Source organism: Pogoniulus pusillus, chromosome 13 (genome assembly GCF_015220805.1).
Source record: "Pogoniulus pusillus isolate bPogPus1 chromosome 13, bPogPus1.pri, whole genome shotgun sequence".
Classification (NCBI taxonomy): Eukaryota; Metazoa; Chordata; class Aves; order Piciformes; family Lybiidae; genus Pogoniulus; species Pogoniulus pusillus.
The window spans coordinates 28,287,107-28,308,729 of record NC_087276.1 but is presented as its reverse complement, the minus strand read 5'-3'; the positions used below and the strand labels follow the sequence as shown (position 1 = coordinate 28,308,729).

The following is a 21,623-nucleotide window of genomic DNA, read 5'->3' as shown; positions in this document are numbered from 1 at the left end:
ACATCCAGCTGGCAGCTGGCACTAGTGGTGTGCCCCAGGGATCAGTGCTGGGTCTGGGCCTGTTCAATATCTTTATTGATTATCTGGACCAGGGGATTGAGTCCAACATCAGTAAGTTTGCAGATGACACCAAGCTAGGAGCAGGTGTGGAGCTGATGGAGGGAAGGAAAGCCCTGCAGAGGGACCTTGCTAGGCTGGATGGGTGGGCAGAGGCCAATGGGATGAGATTGAACAAGGCCAAGTGCAGGGTTCTACACTTTGGCCACAACAACCCCAAGCAGTGCTACAGGCAGAGGACAGAGCAGCTGAGAGCAGCCAGGCAGAGAGGGACCTGGGGGTGCTGGGGGAGAGGAGCTGAAGATGAGGCAGCAGTGTGCCCAGGTGGGCAGCAGAGCCAATGGCATCCTGGGCTGGCTCAGGAGCAGTGTGGCCAGCAGGACAAAGGAGGTTCTTCTGCCCCTGTGCTCAGCACTGCTCAGGCCACAGCTTGAGTGCTGTGTCCAGTTCTGGGCTCCTCAATTCAAGAGAGATGTTGAGGTGCTGGAAGGTGTCCAGAGAAGGGCAGCAAGGCTGGTGAGGGGCCTGGAGCAGAGCCCTGTGAGGAGAGGCTGAGGGAGCTGGGGGTGTGCAGCCTGCAGAAGAGGAGGCTCAGGGCAGAGCTCACTGCTGTCTGCAGCTACCTGAAGGGAGGCTGTAGCCAGGTGGGGTTGGGCTCTTCTGCCAGGCAAGCAGCAACAAGGGGACAGAGTGTCAAGCTGTGGCAGGGGAGGTCTAGGCTGGTTTTGAGGGGGAAGTTGTTGTCAGAGAGAGTGATTGGCATTGGAATGGGCTGCCCAGGGAGGTGGTGGAGCTGCTGTGCCTGGAGGTGTTGAAGCAAAGCCTGGATGAGTGCCATGGTCTGGTTGATTGTCTAGGTTGGCTGGGACCTAGGGTGGACTGGATGAGCTTGGATGTGTCTTCCAACCTGGTTGCTTCTATGATTCTGTGATTTTATGCTTCTATATTTGGCAGCTGCATTAGAGTCTTGGAGGTGCTGTGCCACCCAGCCAAGTTCAAAGCTGAACTTAAAGAGAGCAGGACAGGATCAGAGCCGCTATTTTTAATACTATTGTCGCTACCTTTCTCAGTAACCTAGACAACAGCAAACCCCACACTTCTTTCCAGCTCCACAGCACTACTACACCAGTCTGAACTGCTGTTTGAGCTGAAATCTGTGGCAAAGCACGAGTAAGGAAGGCAATCAGCCCCCACTTCTGTTAAAGGGACTTCCCGTTTGCCTGGGCTCAGTTAACTCCGCAGAGCTCAGATGCCTTTGCAAGCTACCACTTTAAAATGCTGGCTAAAAATATTTGCCTTATCTGAAGTCAGATGAATAAATCCTCCCTACTGCTGGGTACACAGCTAGGCAGTGCACAATACAACTGCAAATCTATTTGTTAGGAGCTCTACATCTGCTGTGATTTACGCTTGCCAAAACATAACTCTTTTACGGCAACAATTGTTTCATGGCGCTTAAAGTTTTTCACCTCTGTGCCAGGAATCTTATATGGGATAATTCCATGACCTTGGAATCCTCCAGCAGATACATTCCACATCTGTCTGGTCTGGGAAAAGCCTGGGTTTGCTGTGTGAAAATCATAGTGGGAAAAATAAGACCTGGAAATAGCTGAAAGCACAGAAAGTGCAGGGCTGTCTCTTTCTTGTTATTATAGTGTTGTTATTAATGCTCTCACATGCAGTAAATCAGTCCCACAGAAGGGCTTGTTTGAAGGGCTCTGCACTTGGGCCACAACAACCCCAAGCAGCACTACAGGCTGGGAACAGAGTGGCTGAGAGCAGCCAGGCAGAGAGGGACCTGGGTGTGCTGGGGGAGAGGAGCTGAAGATGAGGCAGCAGTGTGCCCAGGTGGGCAGCAGAGCCAATGGCATCCTGGGCTGGCTCAGGAGCAGTGTGGGCAGCAGGACAAGGGAGGTTCTTCTGCCCCTGTGCTCAGCACTGCTTAGGCCACACCTTGAGTGCTGTGTCCAGTTCTGGGCTCCTCAATTCAAGAGAGATGTTGAGGTGCTGGAAGGTGTCCAGAGAAGAGCAACAAAGCTGGTGAGGGGCCTGGAGCAGAGCTGTGTGAGGAGAGGCTGAGGGAGCTGGGGGTGTGCAGCCTGCAGAAGAGGAAGCTCAGGGCAGAGCTCATTGCTGTCTACAGCCCCCTGAAGGGAGGCTGTAACCAGGTGGGGTTGGTCTCTTCTGCCAGGCAACCAGCAATAGAACAAGGGGATAGAATGTCAAGTTGTGGCAGGGCAGGTCTAGGCTGGATGTTAGGAGGGAGTTCTTCACAGAGAGAGTGATTGGCATTGGAATGGGCTGCCCAGGGAGGTGGTGGAGTCACCTTCCCTGGAGGTGTTCAAGAAGAGACTGGATGTGGCACTTAGTGCCATGGTCTGGTTGATTGGACAGGGCTGGGTGCTAGGTTGGACTGGATGAGCTTGGAGGCCTCTTCCAACCTGGTTGATTCTATGATTCTATGATCTTGGAGGTCTTTTCCAACAAAGACAACTCTATGATTCTATACTTTGAAGAGCTGATGTGTTTGAGTATGACAAATTAAATGAAACTACATGCTGCACACACATGCTGAAGGATGGAATTTTAACTGTGAGATATTGCCTATGAATGAAATTCTGGCTGCTTTGGATAGAGGCATCTGTCCAAAACCCACAGATGAGGAGCAAGCAAAAACCCCAACCTGTTAGCCTCTAAATCATCTGGAATAAGTGCATACAAGCTCCTTATCACCTGAGCAGGGCAGAGTCTCTTTCCTCCTAAATCACATCACAAGGCAGCTGCCTGATGTAGCCAGAGATGTATTCTATGTACATACAACTGGATCCCAAGGCAACCCAACAACACCACAGGATCACAGGATCTTAGGGTTAGGAAGAGACCCAAAGAGATCATCCAGTCCAACCCCACTGCCACAGCAGGACCATCCAATCTAGCTCAGGTCACACAGGAACACATCCAGACAGGCCTTGAAAGGCTCCAGAGAAGGAGACTCCACAGCCTCTCTGGGCAGCCTGTGCCAGTGCTCTGGGACCCTTACAGGAAAGAAGTTCTTCCTCACATTGAGCTGGAACCTGCTGTGCTGCAGCTTATGGCCAGCTTCCTTGCACTCATCTGACCCACACTCTCCCACAGGGAGAGACACAGATTAGCTCCTAGTTCCTGGGCCACCACTGTCTGATCGCTGATCATGTAACATCTGTCCTGGCCATGTAACACCTGTCCTGGCATCTACACTTGAACCATCACCACACAGCCATACGCTGGGCATTCCCAGTCTATCTATTTGTATAGGAACCACTCACAGCCAGTGCTGAAAGGCTCCTGCTTCAACAGGTACACAATCACATCCCAATGCTGTCTTGTTATTCTGAGTCTGAGTCTCTCTAATAACTTCTTACAACTTGTTCTATCCCAGTGCCTTGGTATCTGTGTGAGATACCAAGGATCCAAATATTTATGTTAGAGAGGGAGGAATAAATCCCTCCCCCCCACCCCCAGTCAGCATCTGCTCGCAGAAGTGCGATGGTGAAACTGAAGTGTCAGATAATCACCCCAAAAGATGTCAGCATTTTCAGCTGCCTGACAGATCTGTCTGCCTGTGTGAGAGTAAACAAGAGAAATGGCCCAGCCACTTGGACTGAGTTTAAGGCAAAACAAAGAACCAATCATCCATTTTCAGATCAGGTCTCCTGCTCCAGGTCGGTTGCGATCTCCTCTGTACGTGCACCAATGCACCGTGTGGCTGACTGGCCTGGGTGAAGCATTGGAGACTTGGAACGAGACAAATCTAATGTAGGAAGCAAAGTTTAAAGTAATAAAGGCACTAGACACTCCTCAAAATTCCTCTGCATATCCACTTTACTGGAAATTAGGGATTGTCCCACTTAAGACATTTCCATGGAACTGGTCTCTGAATATATCTGAGCGCAGTTAGTGCAGACTTACGCCCAAGCAAGAGGTTAAACTGAACCCAAGTGTTCATCACTACATCCTGATCCTTACCAGGAAATGACAGAGCTTCTCAGGATGCCAATCTTACCTCTGTAATAATGAAGAAGTCATCACCAGGCTCTCCTTGCACAACTATCTTTTCTCCATCTTCAAACTGGACAGGTTCCAGCGCATCAGCCACCGTCAGCCGCTCCCATTTGTCCAGGGACTCTAAAATATTGAAGACCATCAAGCTTTAGGATCCAAAAGACTCAAGGTTTGGCTGAAGATTCCTGTCTAAGCTGACAGCTCTCCCGTGCCTGGGTCTGTTAGGAAAGAAACATTTCTTTCATCCAGGCACTTTGCACGAACCTCCAGTTGGGAAACATGAATGTATTTATTCAGCCTGTCTCAGGCGTTAGTAATCACCCAGATAATCATCTGAAAAGTTGGACAGGAAAAGTTGGCTCCTGTTCCCTGTGCCTGTGAGCTGCTCTGTGCTGCCCCTGATGCTGCAGCGGATTGGAGCAGCCTAGGAGCCGTTTGGAGATATGGGAGCCTGAGGTTCTGTTACCACAGCCTACACCAGATAGAATCATAGAATCAAGCAGGTTGGTAGAGACCTCCAAGCTCATCCAGGCCAACCTAGCACCCAGCCCTGGCCAGTCACCAGACCATGGCACTAAGTGCCCCAGCCAGGCTTTGCTTCAACACCTCCAGGCATGACAACTTCACCATCTCCCTGGGCAGCCCATTCCAATGCCAATCACTCTCTCTGACAACAACTTCCTCCTAACATCCAGCCCAGACATCCCCTGGCACAGCTTGAGACTGTGTCCCCTTCTTCTGTTGCTGCTTGCCTGGCAGAAGAGCCCAACCCCACCTGGCTACAGCCTCCCTTCAGGCAGTTGTAGACAGCAATGAGCTCTGCCCTGAGCCTCCTCTTCTGCAGGCTGCACACCCCCAGCTCCCTCAGCCTCTCCTCACAGGGCTCTGCTCCAGGCCCCTCACCAGCTTCATTGCCCTTCTCTGGACACCTTCCAGCACCTCAACATCTTTCTTGAATTCAGGAGCCCAGAACTGGACACAGCACTCAAGGTGTGGCCTGAGCAGTGCTGAGCACAGGGGCAGAAGAACCTCCCTTGTCCTACTGGCCACACTGCTCCTGAGCCAGCCCAGGATGCCATTGGCTCTGCTGCCCACCTGGGCACACTGCTGCCTCATCTTTAGCTACTCTCTATCAGCACCCCCAGGTTCCTCTTTGCCTGGCTGCACTCAGCCACTCTGTCCCCAGCCTGTAGTGCTGCTTGGGGTTGTTGTGGCCAAAGTGTAGAACCCTGCACTTAGCCTTGTTAAATCTCATCCCATTAACTTCTGCTCACCCATCCAGCCTGGCCAGGTCCCTCTGCAGGGCTCCCCTATCCATCATAAGAGGGGTGCTCCAGTCCCATAATCACCTTCATGTCCCTATAAATCTTCAAAGTAAACTTCAGTTAGAAGAAATGACCAGCCTGGTTGATGAGTAATGGAGCTAAGACACCCTGCTTCCAGTGGCTCAGTCCTTATCACCCACCTGCAGCTCCCACAAAGCCTTATGATACCTACAGGGCGGAATACAGCCTGCAGAGCAGCTCCTCCTGGGCTTCTCACTGTCCCACTGCCTTTGCTAAGGGATGAACTGTAGCTGTGCTGCCCCCAGGGAGAGCAGGGCTGCCAGCCTGTGTCTCTCCTCTCTCTGCATTTGCATGAGAATTCAAGACACAGAATTGTACTTGAACTTCTGTCCTTTTATCAGCTCAAACTGAAAGAGGTGACAGGTTTAGAAGTTATTAATAGAAAAAGACAACACAATGACATAACCTTCACTGCCTCACATGCTGGGCTCTAATTCACGAACTAGAGCTCTGATGAATTCTTCCCTGACTAATATAAATCCAAATTCTTCCCTGAACTAATATAAATCCAAAAAAAAATGGCTTCTGACACCAGGGTTAGCTCTGGGCTGTTCTCTCAGACTCTGCTTTCCCCACCGTGTTCAAAATATTGAGTCAAAGTGTTTGCATGTGGGTGGAGGAGTTGCTCTTCAAAAGTTAAAAAGCCTTTTAGCTGAGCTCAGAGGTGCACACTGAGCCAGACTGCAGCGATCCATGCACCAGAGGTAGGTGCTGAGTTGCCTGACACATGCACATCTTCCTGTTGCTGTTCCACTTGCTGCTGCTGTCTGGGAAACGATCATGCCTAGGATTTTCCCATGGCTAATCACTAATGCACTCTGCTGCTGCATCTGCCTGCACCCTTGGCTGCAGGAGCATTACTAGCAAAGACCAAGCCTGGAGTGGCCATGCAACATTCAACAGTGCCTCTGTTTGACTCACACTAAGCACCCAATTTTTTCATACAGAATAGAGGAGGCTTCTGCTTTTCTTTTATTCTTTTTCTCTTTCTCTTTTTTTTCCTTGCTCTTTCTTTTTATTTTTCTTTCTTTTTTATTTTTTTCTTTCTCTTTCTCTTTTTTTTGGTTTCTTTTTCTCTTTTTTTCTTTTTCTCTTTTTCTTCTTTTTCTTTCTTTTTATTTTTCTATTTTTATCTTTTTATTTCTTTTTATTTCTTTTTTATTCTTTTTCTTTTTCTTTCTCTTTTTATTTTTATTTTTTCTCTTTCTCTTTTTATTTTTCTTTTTCTTTTCCTTTTTCTTTTTTCTTTCTCTTTTTCTCTTTTTTCCTTTCTCTTTCTATTTTTATTTATATTTTTCTTTCTCTTTTTAAATTTTTTTTTTTTTTTTTTTCTTTTTTTTTTTTTTTTTTTTTTTTTTTTTTTTTTTTTTTTTTTTTTTTTTTTTTTTTTTTTCTTTTTTTTTTTTTTTTTTTTTTTTTTTTTTTTTTTTTTTTCTTTTTTTTTTTTTTTTTTTTTCTTTTTTTTTTTTTTTTTTTTTTTTTTTTTTTTCTTTTTTTTTTTTTTTTTTTTTTTTTTTTTTTTTTTTTCTTTTTTTTTTTTTTTTTTTCTTTTTTTTTTTTTTTTTTTTTTTTTTTTTCTTTTTCTTTTTTTTTTTTTTTTTTTTTTTTTTTTTTTTTTCTTTTTTTTTCTTTTTTTTTTTTTTTTTTTTTTTTTTTTTTTTTTTTTTTTTTTTTTTTTTTTTTTTTTTCTTTTTTTTTTTTTTTTTTTTTTTTTTTTTTTCTTTTTTTTTTTTTTTTTTTTTTTTTTTTTTTTTTTTTTTTTTTTTTTTTTTTTTTTTTTTTTTTTTTTTTATTTCTTTTGCTTTTGCTTTTGCTTTCTCTTTCTCTTTCCTTTCATTTTCTTTTTCTTTTTTCTATTTTTTATTTATCTTTTTCTTTCTCTTTTTCCTTTTCATTTTATTTTGCTTTTGCTTTTGCTTTTGCTTTCCCTTGCCCTTTCCTTTTCCCTTCCCCTTCCCTTTCCCTTTCCCTTTCCCTTTCCCTTTCCCTTTCCCTTTCCCTTTCCCTTTCCCTTTTTTTTTTAATTGAAGAACTCAGCAGTTAACAATTAAAAAAAAAAGTCTCTTGAAATACCTTCTTAGGTTGGCTTGATGAAAACTTCAAAGCTAATTCTATCTCTAGTCACAAAGTCTCTCTCTTTTGTGTGAGGCAATTGCTCCACTACAAACAGATGGGTTAATGTTTCCTGCAAACACGGTATTGGGTAGAATATTGTCCACGATAAAAGGCTCAAAGTTTTAGTTGCAGATTTAAAGTGAAGCATCAAATAAAATAGTCCATGTGAAATGTTGGCAGTTTATCCATTGTGCATATCAATTCATGGCTTTATGTTTAATTAACCCCCAGAAGAAAGCTTTAAAACAACTAGTTCCCCTCATCTCTTGTTTGACAAACTCTAAGCAGCTACTACTCATCTACAAAGGCTTTGGCTTTATAAAATCTATGACTCGTCCAATTACAAGGCAATGAATGTAAACTACAATGGGCAATGGATGTAAATGGGCAATGGATGTAAACTACAGCACAGGAAGTTCCACTTCAACGTGAGGAGGAACCTCTTACTGTAAGGGTCTCAGAGCACTGGCACAGGCTGCCCAGAGAGGTTGTGGAGTCTCCTTCTCTGGAGCCCTTCAAGATCCATCTGGATGCGTTCCTGTGCAACCTGCACTATGGTCCTGCTCTGGCAGGGGGCTTGGGCTTGAAGAGTCCTGCACCTGGGGAGGAGTAATAAACTGCACCAGGCATTTTCAGCAGAGTTCTGAGTGTTACTGCATCCACATCAATACAACAAGTACAGGCTGGGAGGTGACTGCTGGAGAGCAGCCCTGTGGAGAGGGACCTGGGAGTGCTGGTGGAGAACATCCATGGCACAGCAATGTGCCCTTGTGGCCAAGAAGGCCAATGGGATCCTGGGGTGCATTAAGAAGAGTGTGTCCAGCAGATCAAGGGAGGTTCTCCTTCCCCTCTACTCTGCCCTGTCGAGACCTCATCTTGAATACTGCCTTCAGTTTTGGGCTCCACAGTTTGGAAGAGACAGTGATCTGCTGGAGAGAGTCCAAGGGAGGGCTACGAGGATGATTAGAGGACTGGAGCACTGCCTAATGATGAGAGGCTCAGGGACCTGGGGCTGTTTAGTCTGGAGAAGAGAAGACTGAGAGGGGATTTAATCAATGTTTGTAAGTGTCTGAGGGATGGGAGTCATTAGGTAGGGGAACAGGCTCTGCTCACTTACTCCCTGGGATAGGACAAGGAGCAATGGATGGAAGCTGCAGCACAGGAAGATCCACCACAACATGAGGGGGAACTTCTTTCCTCTAAGGGTCCCAGAGCACTGGCACAGGCTGCCTAGAGAGGTTGTGGAGCCTCCTCTGGAGCCTTTCAAAGCCTGCCTGGATGTGTTCCTGCATGTCCTGAGCTAGATTGTATGGTCCTGCTGTGGCAAGGGGGTTGGACTGGATGGTCTCTTTCTGTCCTTTCCAACCCCTGACATCCTGTGAGCCTGCGATCTCCAGAGGTCCCTTCCAACCCCTAACATCCTGTGATCCTATGATGGCTAATTACAGACACTAAAGAGGCTTTTACCACCAAGAAGCAACCAAGGGCTGACCACATGAAGTGAATTTGACTGCCTTGAGATGTCTAAAATATCCTCCTGTTACCCAGGTCTCCTTTACTTTTTAGACATGTGAAACAGACCCTTACACATTTCACCTACGCTCCCCATGTTCCTGAAGTGCTGTGTTATGTTGTCCACTGCTTTTCTGGACTTAAAAATAACCCAACATCATAAAAAGGATTTAAAATCCTTCCTCTATCTTTTTTTTCCCCCAGCAAAATTCAAAGCCATCCTGCAACCTAGGATATAATTACACTGCAAACCGCATGTTTAAGGAAGCAACCTCTTTGAATAACCTTTCCACTCTCAAATTGTTTTGAGCTGTCTCATTGTTGTAATTGCTCCTCATTAGTGCAGGTGCACAGATTCTTTCTTCTTTAAATACTCATTGTAATTTGCTGTAATTTGTGCTCTTGATTTAGGAAGATTTAAATTAAGCATGAAAAGGAAGAGTTTAAATGATGAAAACTTCGTTAATAAGTTGAGTTTACTTGGCCTGGCTTTAAGCATACAAATATAGAATCATAGAATCAACCAGATCAGAGAGACCTCCAAGCTCATCCAGTCCAACCCAGCATCCAGCCCTGTCCAATCAACCAGACCATGGCACCAAGTCCCTCAGCCAGTCTCCTCCTGAACACCTCCAGGGAAGGTGACTCCACCACCTCCCTGGGCAGCCCATGCCAATGCCAATCACTCTCTCTGACAACAACTTCCTCCTAACATCCAGACTAGACCTGTCCTGCCACAACTTGAGGCTGTGTCCCCTTGTTCTGTGGCTGGATGCCTGGGAGAAGAGCCCAACCCCACCTGGCTACAGCCACCCTTCAGGGAGCTGCAGACACCAATGAGGTCTGCCCTGAGCCTCCTCTTCTGCAGGCTGCACACCCCCAGCTCCCTCAGCCTCTCCTCACAGGGCTCTGCTCCAGGCCCCTCACCAGCTTCATTGCCCTTCTCTGGACACCTTCCAGCACCTCAACATCTCTCTTGAATTGAGGAGCCCAGAACTGGACACAGCACTCAAGGTGTGGCCTGAGCAGTGCTGAGCACAGGGGCAGAAGAACCTCCCTTGTCCTGCTGCCCACACTGCTCCTGAGCCAGCCCAGGATGCCATTGGCTCTGCTGCCCACCTGGGCACACTGCTGCCTCAGCTTCACCTACTCTCTACCAGTACCAATATCACAGAATCACAGGATGGTCTGGGTTGAAAGGAATCTCCAAAGGTCACCTAGTCCAGCCCCCTCTGCAATAAGGCATCCTCCACTAGATCAGGGTGCCCAGAGCCCTGTCAAGCCTCACCTTGAATATCTCCAGGGATGATATAATTGAAAATTCCTCTAGAAGTTCAGGCATATTTTCACTAAGACATTCTCATATTTCATGTACCTAATCTTGAATGGGGAGATGAATACCACAAACAAGAGCTGGAAATTGTTTTCACCAGCAATAGAAATACCTCAATTCTACAACAAATTAATCCTGAACTGGTTCTCTCTTTGGGTTTGGGGTTTGGTTTGGTTTTGTTTGGGGTTTTGTGTTTTGTGATGGTGTTTGGTTCCCCTCCCCCTGGCCCTACAACAGTCCCATCATGTTTCTGCTACAGAATCAACATTTCATTGTACCTTCCAACACTGCCCTCCTTATTAGAAGCTTTTGTTCTCCTAATGGTGATTGATTGGTCAAGCATTATGGGTTTGTTGTTTTTCCTAGCGAAGGCCATCAAGAACACGTCCAAATTTCGTGGCTATCGCATTAATCAAAGGGAAACAAAACCCAAGGACAAGAAGCTAAACAGATGTTTAAAGAATGTGAAACAGAGGCTGTAAAATACACAGAAGGGGGGGAAAAAATGAGCAGCCCACTTTGATTGGCAGCATTAGTTTGTATAGTGCACATAAATATAATATTCTTGCAGGGAAAAAAAGAAGAGTTCTCAGCTGTCACCTGAAAGGATGCAGCAGACTTGATGAAAAATTCATCTCTCTGCACCGCTTTCTCCTCTATCCATATGATCTTTACTGCAGTAGCAGCTACCAAAAGGTTACCAGTGCATACCTGCTCCCATATTTAAGGAATGATTTGTCCTTCAAACACTCATATTCAGTGCATATTAAACAGTGAGTAAAAACAAGTCCTAAAAAAAAAGGGCCTCTGAATCTTTCATTCCTTCAGAAACAACACAAGCATGAGACCTTGTAGGATGAAGTAGGATGAGGGAGGTTATTCTGCCCCTGCACCCAGCACTGCTCAGCTTGAGTGCTGTGTCCAGTTCTGGGCTCCTCAATGCAAGAGAGATGTTGAGGTGCTGGAAGGTGTCCAGAGAAGGGCAACGAAGCTGGTGAGGGGCCTGGAGCAGAGCCCTGTGAGGAGAGGCTGAGGGAGCTGGGGGTGTGCAGCCTGGAAAATGGGAGGGAGGTTGTAGCCAGGTGGGGTTGGTCTCTTCTGCCAGGCAACCACCAACAGAACAAGGGGACACAGTCTCAAGTTGTGCCAGGGGACGTCTAGGCTGGATGTTAGGAGGAAGTTGTTGTCAGAGAGAGTGATTGGCATTGGAATGGGCTGCCCAGGGAGGTGGTGGAGTCACCATCTCTGGAGGTGTTGAAGCCAAGCCTGGCTGGGGCACTTAGTGCCATGGTCTGGTTGATTGGCCAGGGCTGGGTGCTAGGTTGGCCTGGATGATCTTGGAGCTCTCTTCCAACCTGCTTGATTCTATGATTCTATGATTCTATACTTTCAGTCTCATTCCTTCAGAAACAACACAAGCATGAGACCTTCTGGTTGAGGTTTCTATGAAAGGTTGACCTCCATTGTTTTCAACCTGCCATGAACAGGCCAAAATTCATTCCACCAAGACATATAACAAAGGAACTAAGAGGAAAAGTCCAAAGGGCAACTGACCCAAAATGGAGACCTTGCTGAGGAATTCTTCATACATCTTCCGCTTTCTCAGTGTGCTGCCCTGTTATTAAAGGAGAGAGGAAAAAGGAGGTAGAGCATTACACAAAGTATTTTTGTCATTTCTTCCTACAGCTGCTCTTTCCTTTTTTTTTCCCTCCCCTCCCCTTCCAAATCTTATGCACAGCCAGTATAAACAGCCCAAGGCAAATGTTTCCCCATCAAATGTCTGGGCAAGTTGTATTGCTGATAAGCAAAGACAGAAGGAATCAAATTCAAGCCTGGTGTAATTTCACTGACTCCACTGGTGCGACTGGACACCGTGGATGAATTGCACTCATTATGTACAGGCACTCATTTTAAAGGAAATACTGATAATCATAGAATCAACCAGGTTGGAAGAGACCTCAAAGATCATCCAGTCCAACCTATCACCCAGCCCTAGCCAGTCAACTAGACCATGGCACTAAGTGCCTCATCCAGTCTTTTCTTGAAGACCCCCAGGGACGGTGCCTCCACCACCTCCCTGGGCAGCCCATTCCAATGGGAAATCACTCTCTCTGTGAAAAACTTCTTCCTAACATCCAGCCTATACCTCCCCTGGCACAACTTGAGACTGTGTCCCCTTGTTCTATTGCTGGTTACCTGGGAGAAGAGGCCAACCCCCACCTGGCTACAATGCCCCTTCAGGTAGTTGTAGACAGTAATAAGATCACCCCTGAGCCTCCTCTTCTCCAGGCTAAACAGGCCCAGTTCTCTCAACCTCTCCTCATAGGATTTGTGTTCCAGGCCCCTCACCAGCTTCGTTGCCCTTCTCTGGACATGTTCCAGTACCTCAACATCTTTCTTGAATTGAGGGGCCCAGAACTGGACACAGTACTCAAGGTGTGGCCTGACCAGTGCTGAGTACAGGGGAAGAATAACCTCCCTTGTCCTGCTGGCCACACTGTTCCTGATGCAGGCCAGGATGCCATTGGCTCTCTTGGCCACCTGGGCACACTGCTGGCTCATCTTCAGCTTACTATCTATCAGTACCCCCAGGTCCCTTTCCTCCTGGCTGCTCTCCAGCCACTCAGTCCCCAGCCTATAGCGCTGCTTGGGGTTATTGTGGCCAAAGTGCAGAACCCTGCACTTGGCCTTGTTAAATCTCATCTCATTGGCCTCTGCCCACCCATCCAGCCTGTCCAGGTCCCTCTGCAGGGCTCTCCTACCTTCCAACAGATCAACACCTGCTCCTAGCTTGGTGTCATCTGCAAACTTACTGATGCTGGACTCAATGCCCTCGTCCAGATCATCAATAAAGATATTGAACAGGACTGGGCCCAGCACTGATCCTTGGGGAACACCACTTGTGACTGGCTGCCAACTGGATGTGGCACCATTCACCACCACTCTCTGAGCTCTGCCATCCAGCCAGTTCTTGATCCAGCACAGAGTGAATCTGTCCAAACCATGAGCTGCCAGCTTGGCTAGGAGCTTCTTGTGGCAGACAGTGTCAAAGGCTTTGCTGAAGTCCAAGTAGACTACATCCACAGCCTTCCCCACATTCACCAGGCGGGTAACCTGATCATAAAAGGAGATCAGGTTGGTGAGGCAGGACCTGCCCTTCCTAAACCCATGCTGGCTGGGCCTGATCCCTTGGCTATCCTGTAGGTGTTTTGTGATGGCACCCAAGATGACCTGTTCCATGACCTTGCCTGGCACTGAGGTCAGGCTCACAGGTCTGTAGTTTTCTGGCTCCTCCTTACGACCCTTCTTGTGTATGGGAATCACATTGGCCAGCTTCCAGTCTTCAGGGACCTCTCCAGTGAGCCAGGACTGCTGATAAATGATGGAGAGTGGCTTGGCCAGCTCAGCTGCCAGCTCTCTCAGCACCCTAGGGTGGATCCCATCCGGTCCCATGGACTTGTGAGGATCCAAGTGACTTAGCAGATCCCTTACTGCTTCCTCATGGATTAGAGGGGGGCTGTACTGGTCCCTGACTCCATCCACCACTTCAGGAGTCCAGCTGTCCTGGAGACAACCTGTCCCACTAGTGAAGATTGAGGCAAAGAAGGTGTTAAGCACCTCTGCCTTTTCCTCATCCTTTGTCACTCTATTCCCCTCTCTATCTAACAAGGACTGGAGGTTGTCCTTGGCCCTTCTCTTGCTATTCATATATTTAAAGAAACACTTTTTATTTTCCTTGGCAGCCGTGGCCAGCCTGAGCTCCAAGTGGGCTTTTGCCTCTCTAATTTTTCCTCTACAGGGCTTCATCAATTAACTCTTTAGCTAATTCAATGTAGATCTTGTTACCAATGAGGCCTTGAAAGGAAGGAATTTCACATTACAAAGCAGGATAAAATTTACCATGTCCCCCTCACGGGTGCCATCCTGTAAGGTTAAAACCTCTTTAATGCCAAGAGCGTTTCTCTGTAAGCCTGGTTTATGCTCTGTATGGTGGTGTATATATTCTTAATGCTCAGCCACCTTTTCATATCATTATTTTAAGAGGATTTGAGTGTTTTGGAGCAGGCAATCCATGGGTGGATGTGCAGCCACCAGCACAGTCACCCCCACTCGTGCTCACATTTTACTGTGTGCTACATTACTGAGGAACCTTCTCCTTACCTAGTGTTGGATGACCACAGGCAGAAACTGCAAGCAGCCATTCCAGCACACATTTTCAAAGGGGATTCAGCTATGAGTAAGTGCAATGCAGAGTTGCCAACATAAAAATAATTAAGCCATCCTTAAATCCTTCTGCAGTGACACAAATGACTTGAGAAGAAAACTTTCCCAGGTACCAAAGAGTTTATTCCACACTGCCATATGACAGCCCTCATTGTTTCTGACTGGGAGATGCTCTGTGGCTGATGAAGGCTGCCTGATGTCTGCTAGTCAGATCTAGAAGGCAGGACTACAGCACAAAGACAGCACATGCACTGTGAGAGTGGTGAGAGGCTGGAATGGGTTGCCCAGGGAGGTGGTTGAGGCCCCATGGCTGGAGGTGTTTAAGGCCAGGCTGGCTGAGGCTGTGTGCAGCCTGCTCTCGGGTAGGGTGTCCCTGGGCATGACAGGGGGGTTGGAGCTGGCTGCTCCTTGTGGTCCCTTCCAACCCTGACTGATTCTATGATTCTATGATCTTCTGAAGAAATAAAGGTGGCATTTATTCATAGCTTGGGCAGAGAAGACAGAAGCAAGTGTCAGTGTTTGCCATAGAAGAAGTCACTTCTCCATCCTGCCTTCTCCAAGCAAGCATCGGTAAATGCCAGAAGAAGAGGCAGAAAGTGGCCACAGAGAAAGGAAAAGAAGAAGCAATATTTTGCCTTCCACTGTGAAATGGGAATGAGAAGGACTGGTGCACTCCCTTGCAGTGATAGAACTAAGAGCTAAACATCACCTCTCCTCCTACATGCACCCTTCAGGTTGGGCTTGAACCAATGACCAACAGAACAGCCTGAATCCTTCCACCACCATCAACAGGATTTGGCTCCTGCTTCTGACCTCAGCACCATCAGAAGCTGCTGGGTGCTCTCCTCTGGGAACAGCTCCTGAAGCTCATTCCTGCTCCAAAACAGCCACAGCTGCAGCGCTGTCAGGAGCTGCCACTCTCCCCAGGTATCTCTGGATCAGCAGCAGCAGCAGCAGCTACTGAGGTCTCCCCCTCCACACTCCATTCATAATTTCCCAGTCTGGTGATGACAGTTTGCCTCTCAGCAATAGCATCAGTAACCCTGGACTGACCTCCTGTCTGACAAACCTGGATCTCAACCTTGGGGCCCCCAAGAGCATTTGAAGTGCCAGAAAGAAAAGAAGAAGGGGGTGGGGGGGGGGGGGGGAAAGGGAGGACTTCAAACAGAGGAGGTTCTACAAAGCACGCCAGACCCTGACAGCTTGCTGGGAGACAAAGAATGGAAAACTGGACACTGCACAGTTGTTGCTTTCCTCCCTGCAGTCGAGTGGAAACAAGACCAGCAAAACTGACAGCTGTGGAAAACCAGATTGGTGGTTTAGTTTGATGGACTGGGGCACCCAGAGACAGATGTGGAAAATGCTTTTTAAATGACTTGCGGGCACAGATGAATTTTAAGAAGCAGTAATTAGCAGCCCTAAGCGTTGCCTGACCACAGCTCCAAGTATTTAGAGATGCAGACAAGACCCGGGGAGGTGAGGACTGCAGGCAGTCTGCCTGGTACTGGGAGCAGGAGCCCATCACTTCCTGCAGGGAATAGGTGTGTTAGGTCTCAGCTAAAGCAAGCCAGATTGGAACTAGATGATCTTTGCGGTCCCTTCCAACCCCTGACTGATTCTAAGCCAGGGCAGTGGTACAGAATCCACTGTGAAGAGAAGTGCAAAAGATAAACTGAACTGGAAAGAATTCATTCAATGTGCTGTTGTCATTTATTGTGCTGTGACAGTATCCTGAAGCTCAGTGGGACTCCACTCAATGCATAGCTACGCTGCTTGAAACACCTCATGGCTCAGAACGACAGCAGAGAGGTAAGGCAGCAGAAGGGAAGAACCAGTGGCTGAAGATTAGGAGCATATGCCCTGAAAACCAAGGTGACCCACTGATGGCTGACTCCACCTGCAGGATGGCTCCAGCCAACCTTCTATATCCCCTGGAGGGGGGAAGTATGGGCTGGATGTTAGGAGGAGGTTCTTCACAGAGAGAGTGATTGGCATTGGAATGGGCTGCCCAGGGAGGTGGTGGAGTCACCATCCCTGGAGGTGTTCAAGAAAAGCCTGGATGAGGCACTTAGAGCCATGGTCTGGTTGATTGGATAGGGCTGGGGGATAGGTTGGCATGGATGATCTTGGAGGTCTCTTCCAAGCTGGCTGAATCTATGATTCTATGATTCTCTAGAGTGGCATGAATCACCCAAAAGCAGACCTTCACCTGAGGGTGCCCAGGCAGGCACAGGAGCTTCCTCTCCTTTTTCAGAGCACACAAGACTGGATCCCAATTGGCACAACCAGATCACAGTTTCCCTTCCAGAAAGGAGAAGCTTGGCTCACCCTCTCACAGATTATTTTCACCTTGGAGTGTTTTCATGCTCAAGTTTTGACAAGCAGAGTGAGAAGAGATTTTGAGAGCACACCACTCTAATATAAGCTAAAAACAACCCAGCAGTGGAAACCTAACAACCAACCAAAGCACGTGTTTATTTCCACTGATATTAATCATCTTTTCCTACCCACAAAGCAGAGAGGGATCATGCCTACTTCCCACATCAGCTTAACACTCCCCTCTCATCCCCTCCCATCTTAACACTCCTCTCTCATCCCCTCCCATAGATAGGCAACATCACCTCCATCTCCTGAGGTCCTTGTTAGTACTTGTTTTGTTTGTCCTAGACACATCACCCAAGTTGTTGGGGCCACAGTTGTGGTTCTGAACACCATCACAACCTCTTCTCCTGCCCTTCAGGTCATTTCTGCAGAAGTGTCAACCAGTCTGCTCCTTGGGACATGTGTTAAGCCTGCTCTTACGCAATACTTTCACAGATCTTCTAGCAGCAGCAATAAATCAGACAGTAATGATATCTGCAGACTTGGAGATACTCTGAAAGCTTGCCAGAACAGGAAAATAACAAGAAAAGACCTGGAGACATTACAAATGGGAGTAGAAAAAGAACAGAATGAGCTTCTGTTTGGAAAATATAGCTAATAAATGTAAAGAAAAGCCATCCAAAGCACAGATGTTTGATGAGTGGACAAAGACTGGAAAGTTGTAACGCTGAAAAAGATTTAAAAGACAGGAGGTGAGACCTAGTTTGCAACATCAGATTGCAACAAGAACACAGTCAAGGCTTTTTTGGTTTGTTTTCTCAAATATATCATCCAGGAATCAAGTTTAGAGGTTCCACCTGCCTGGCTTGGATGTCTACAACTGCCTACAACTACCTGAAGGGAGGCTGTAGCCAGGTGGGGTTGGGCTCTTCTGCCAGGCAAGCAGCTACAGAAGAAGGGGACACAGTCTCAAGTTGTGCCAGGAGAGGCTGGACTGGATGTTAGGAGATGTTGAGGTGCTGGAAGGTGTCCAGAGAAGGGCAACGAACCTGGTGAGGGGCCTGGAGCAGAGCCCTGTGAGGAGAGGCTGAGGGAGCTGGGGGTGTGCAGCCTGCAGAAGAGGAGGCTCAGGGCAGAGCTCATTGCTCTCTACAACTACCTGAAGGGAGGCTGTAGCCAGGTGGGGTTGGTCTCTTCTGCCAGGCAAGCAGCAACAGATCAAGGGGACAGAGTGTTGAGTTGTGGCAGTGGAGGTCTAGGCTGGATGTTAGGAGGAAGTTGTTGGCAGAGAGAGTGATTGGCATTGGAATGGGCTGCCCAGGGAGGTGGTGGAGTCACTGTCCCTGGAGGTGTTCAAGAAAAGACTGGATCATAGAATCATAGCATTAATCAGGTTGGAAGAGACCTCCAAGCTCATCCAGTCCAACCTAGCACCCAGCCCTGTCCAGTCAACCAGACCATGGCACTAAGTGCCCCAGCCAGGCTTTGCTTGAATACCTCCAGGGATGGTGACTCCACCACCTCCCTGGGCAGCCCATTCCAATCATAGAATTATTTTTGTTGGAAGAGACCTAAAAGACTGAGTCCAACTTGTTGCTTTCTGATGATGAATAATACCACTTTATCTAATAATATCTATTATAAACTGACCACTTCCTCATCCCAGAAATGTGCCTACTTTGATACTTAGTGCCATGGTCTGGTTCATTGTCTAAGGCTGGGTGCTAGGTTGGCCTGGATGATCTTGGAGGTCTCTTCCAACCTGGTTGATTCTATGTGATGGCATCTGGTGTCTTAGTACCTTTACTCCAGAGAAGAGCTCCCAAACCAAACAGAGCCTGAAGAAATGTTAAAACCTTGGGGAAGGGCAAGAAGGAAGGAGCAAATCAAATCCACCTGGCATATGTCATACTCAAAGCCTGCACTCATTGTTGCAAGCGTTTTAAGTAGACAGTGATAAGCATAGAATCAGTCAGGGTTGGAAGGGACATGACAGAAAGAGAGGGCAATTTAGCACAGCATAAGTTGACATAACTCAAAGGAACAGAAGAAAATCCAGAAAATCTAATTTAAGATCAATAACAGAGAAGTTTTCCCCCTGTAGAAATTATTCCCTTGCAGAAACGTTTCCCAAGGGGAAGCAGCAGAAACCTCACTTGTGTGAGCCAGATAAAAACAATAGTAAATGTAGATGAATAATTGTGCACTGGCAGGTTTCTTGATGGCATGTTTTAAAGAGTCTTTATTAATCCTGCTTTTTTTCTAACCTATTAATATCCTGTTTCAATAGTTGCTGTTTCTCCTTCTCCCCTCTTTCCTTTGTTCACTTCCCCCCTGGTTCTGAGCTGTCATGCACAAGCTCATCTCCTTGAAGACAGTGGTTCCCATTAACTATGAAGACTTGTTAATATTCTAAGCTGCAGTGCTCCTCCCAAGGAGAAACAAGATCACCTGCATTTCCCTAAGCCACCTAGGAAAAAAAACAGGCTCAAAGCCAGCTTTAGGACCACTTCAAAGCACTGTAAACCCTCAGATTAGCTTAAGCAACACACAGGCTAAGAAAAATGGATGCCCCAGAGATTCTAACAAGAACTTGGAACAGGATTCTTGCATTTGTTTTCTGCCTGCTACTTCTTCATCTCTCCTGTTTTCTTCCAATACATTTCCCAACCCACAGAATCACAGAATCAACCAGGTTGGAAAATCTCTCTAAGATCATTGAGTCCAACTTGTCAGCTAACCCTTCTCATTAATTAAACCATTTTATGGAATCATAGAATCAACCAGGTTGGAAGAGACCTCCAAAATCATCCAAGCCAACCTAGCACCCAGCCCTAGCCAGTCAACCAGACCATGGCACTAAGTGCCTCAGCCAGGCTTTGCTTCAACACCTCCAGGGATGGTGACTCCACCACCTCCCTGGGCAGCCCATTCCAATGCCAATCACTCTCTCTGACAACAACTTCCTCCTAACATCCAGCCTAGACCTCCACTGCCACAACTCAACACTCTGTCCCCTTGTTCTGTTGCTGGTTGCCTGGCAGAAGAGCCCAACCCCACCTGGCTACAGCCTCCCTTCAGGTAGCTGTAGACAGCAATGAGCTCTGCCCTGAGCCTCCTCTTCTGCAGGCTGCACACCCCCAGCTCCCTCAGCCTCTCCTCACAGGGCTCTGCTCCAGGCCCCTTACCAGCCTTGCTGCCCTTCTCAGGATATATTCAAGCACCTCAACATCTTTTTTAAACTGAAGGGCCAAGAACTGGACTCCTCCAGTCCAGCCTCTGTCTTTCTTCCCCTCCACTCACCTCCTTGCTCAATCCCTCCAGAACTCTTCATGTCTTCTTCCTTTCTTCTTTTATTTTTTCAGGTTGATCAGATCCTCCCTAGGAATCTCTACCTCCAGTCACAAGCCAAACAAATGACTACCAAAAGTCAAAGCATGGCTCAGGTTTCAAACAAAAAGAGCTCCCCTGGCAGAAAGTAGTGGAATGGCTTTTTGGACTGCTCCATCCAGCCTTACCTAATCCCTGCATAAACCTGATACTGAATGCTGCTTTGGGTGCAGATTTTTACAGGAGCAGGCAAGGAAGAGTCACCATGCAGCATGAAAACAAAAGAGCCCACGAGGTCCCAGTGCTACGCTGCATAGATGTAGGGTGGATTGCAGCTCTTGGATTTGCTTTATGTTTCCACCACTATGCAACCTACATTTTCTGGCTCGATTTTATCTGAGCAGCAAAAGGCACTTGTGAAAGAACTTGTTCTCAGGTTCAAAGCTGTGAAAAGATGAGAAAACAAAGCCAAAATAGCACAAATAACATGAGGCATAACAGTGGTAACTGACTAAGCTTGCTTTGTCATGACTTTGATCCCAATATTGCTCACTTTCTGTGAGCAATGTTTGCCAAACAGGCAGAAAGTGATGCAGCCCTCATAGCCCTGCCCCCAGAACCAGGTACCTTGGAGCATGGGAACTAGAGGATGGTTAAGTTATCCTGAATCAAGCCTCATAAAGAAGAAATTAATACTTCAAATTTCCTCAGTCTGGGAACTGAATTGTCTGGGGGATCAATCTGATGTTGGGATACAGACATTTGCCTCTCTGGTATTTGTGGTATTTGCTATATTTAGAATGCAAATATTGTACTACCCTGGGATGTCCCCCCCCTGGTTCGTGATGCCCTTCAGTCCCCACTGCAAAGAGAGCAGCAGCACTTCAGCAACTGAATTACATGAGAATCCTATGGCAAGAATAAAAAGACAATTCCTTTGCCTCTCTCCCAGAAGAATGCAAGTATATAAAGATCAAATCTAGGCATAAATGTCTGTGAGTGGACATCTATGCCCATATGTGTACATGGACAGAAAACCTGTGAGTGTGCCGCATGCGGAACACGCTGGAGTTGGGTTTTGTTATCCACCTAGCACAATGAATTTCATGGTGTAATACTTTGTCATGGACTGCAGTGAAAGGCAAGCAATCTCACTGCAAAGCCTGACAAAAAGCACCAGCACAACATTTACAATCATCACAGCTGCTAAAACAAACTTGAAAGTGACCTTCAAGCCATCAGGGTATCTGAGCTGAGACAACGAAAGAGAAAGAAATAGATCTGGTTTAGCAAACTGCCTTTGGGACAGGCTAAATAATAAATGGGTGACAAGTGTAGCCAAA

At 47.0% G+C, this 21,623-nt stretch overlaps 1 protein-coding gene across 1 annotated transcript in view; it reads right to left on the bottom strand.

Moving 5' to 3' along the window:
* PRKAR1B (protein kinase cAMP-dependent type I regulatory subunit beta) overlaps positions 1-21,623 on the bottom strand; it is a 161,789-nt gene that overhangs the window by 27,907 nt on the left and 112,259 nt on the right. Inside the window, exons 8-9 of the mRNA XM_064153732.1 lie at positions 11,959-12,019; positions 4,100-4,221 (exon numbers count right to left, since the gene is read on the bottom strand). Of these exons, the coding sequence (XP_064009802.1) occupies positions 4,100-4,221; positions 11,959-12,019 (183 nt within the window). The remainder of the gene's footprint in view (positions 1-4,099; positions 4,222-11,958; positions 12,020-21,623) is intronic.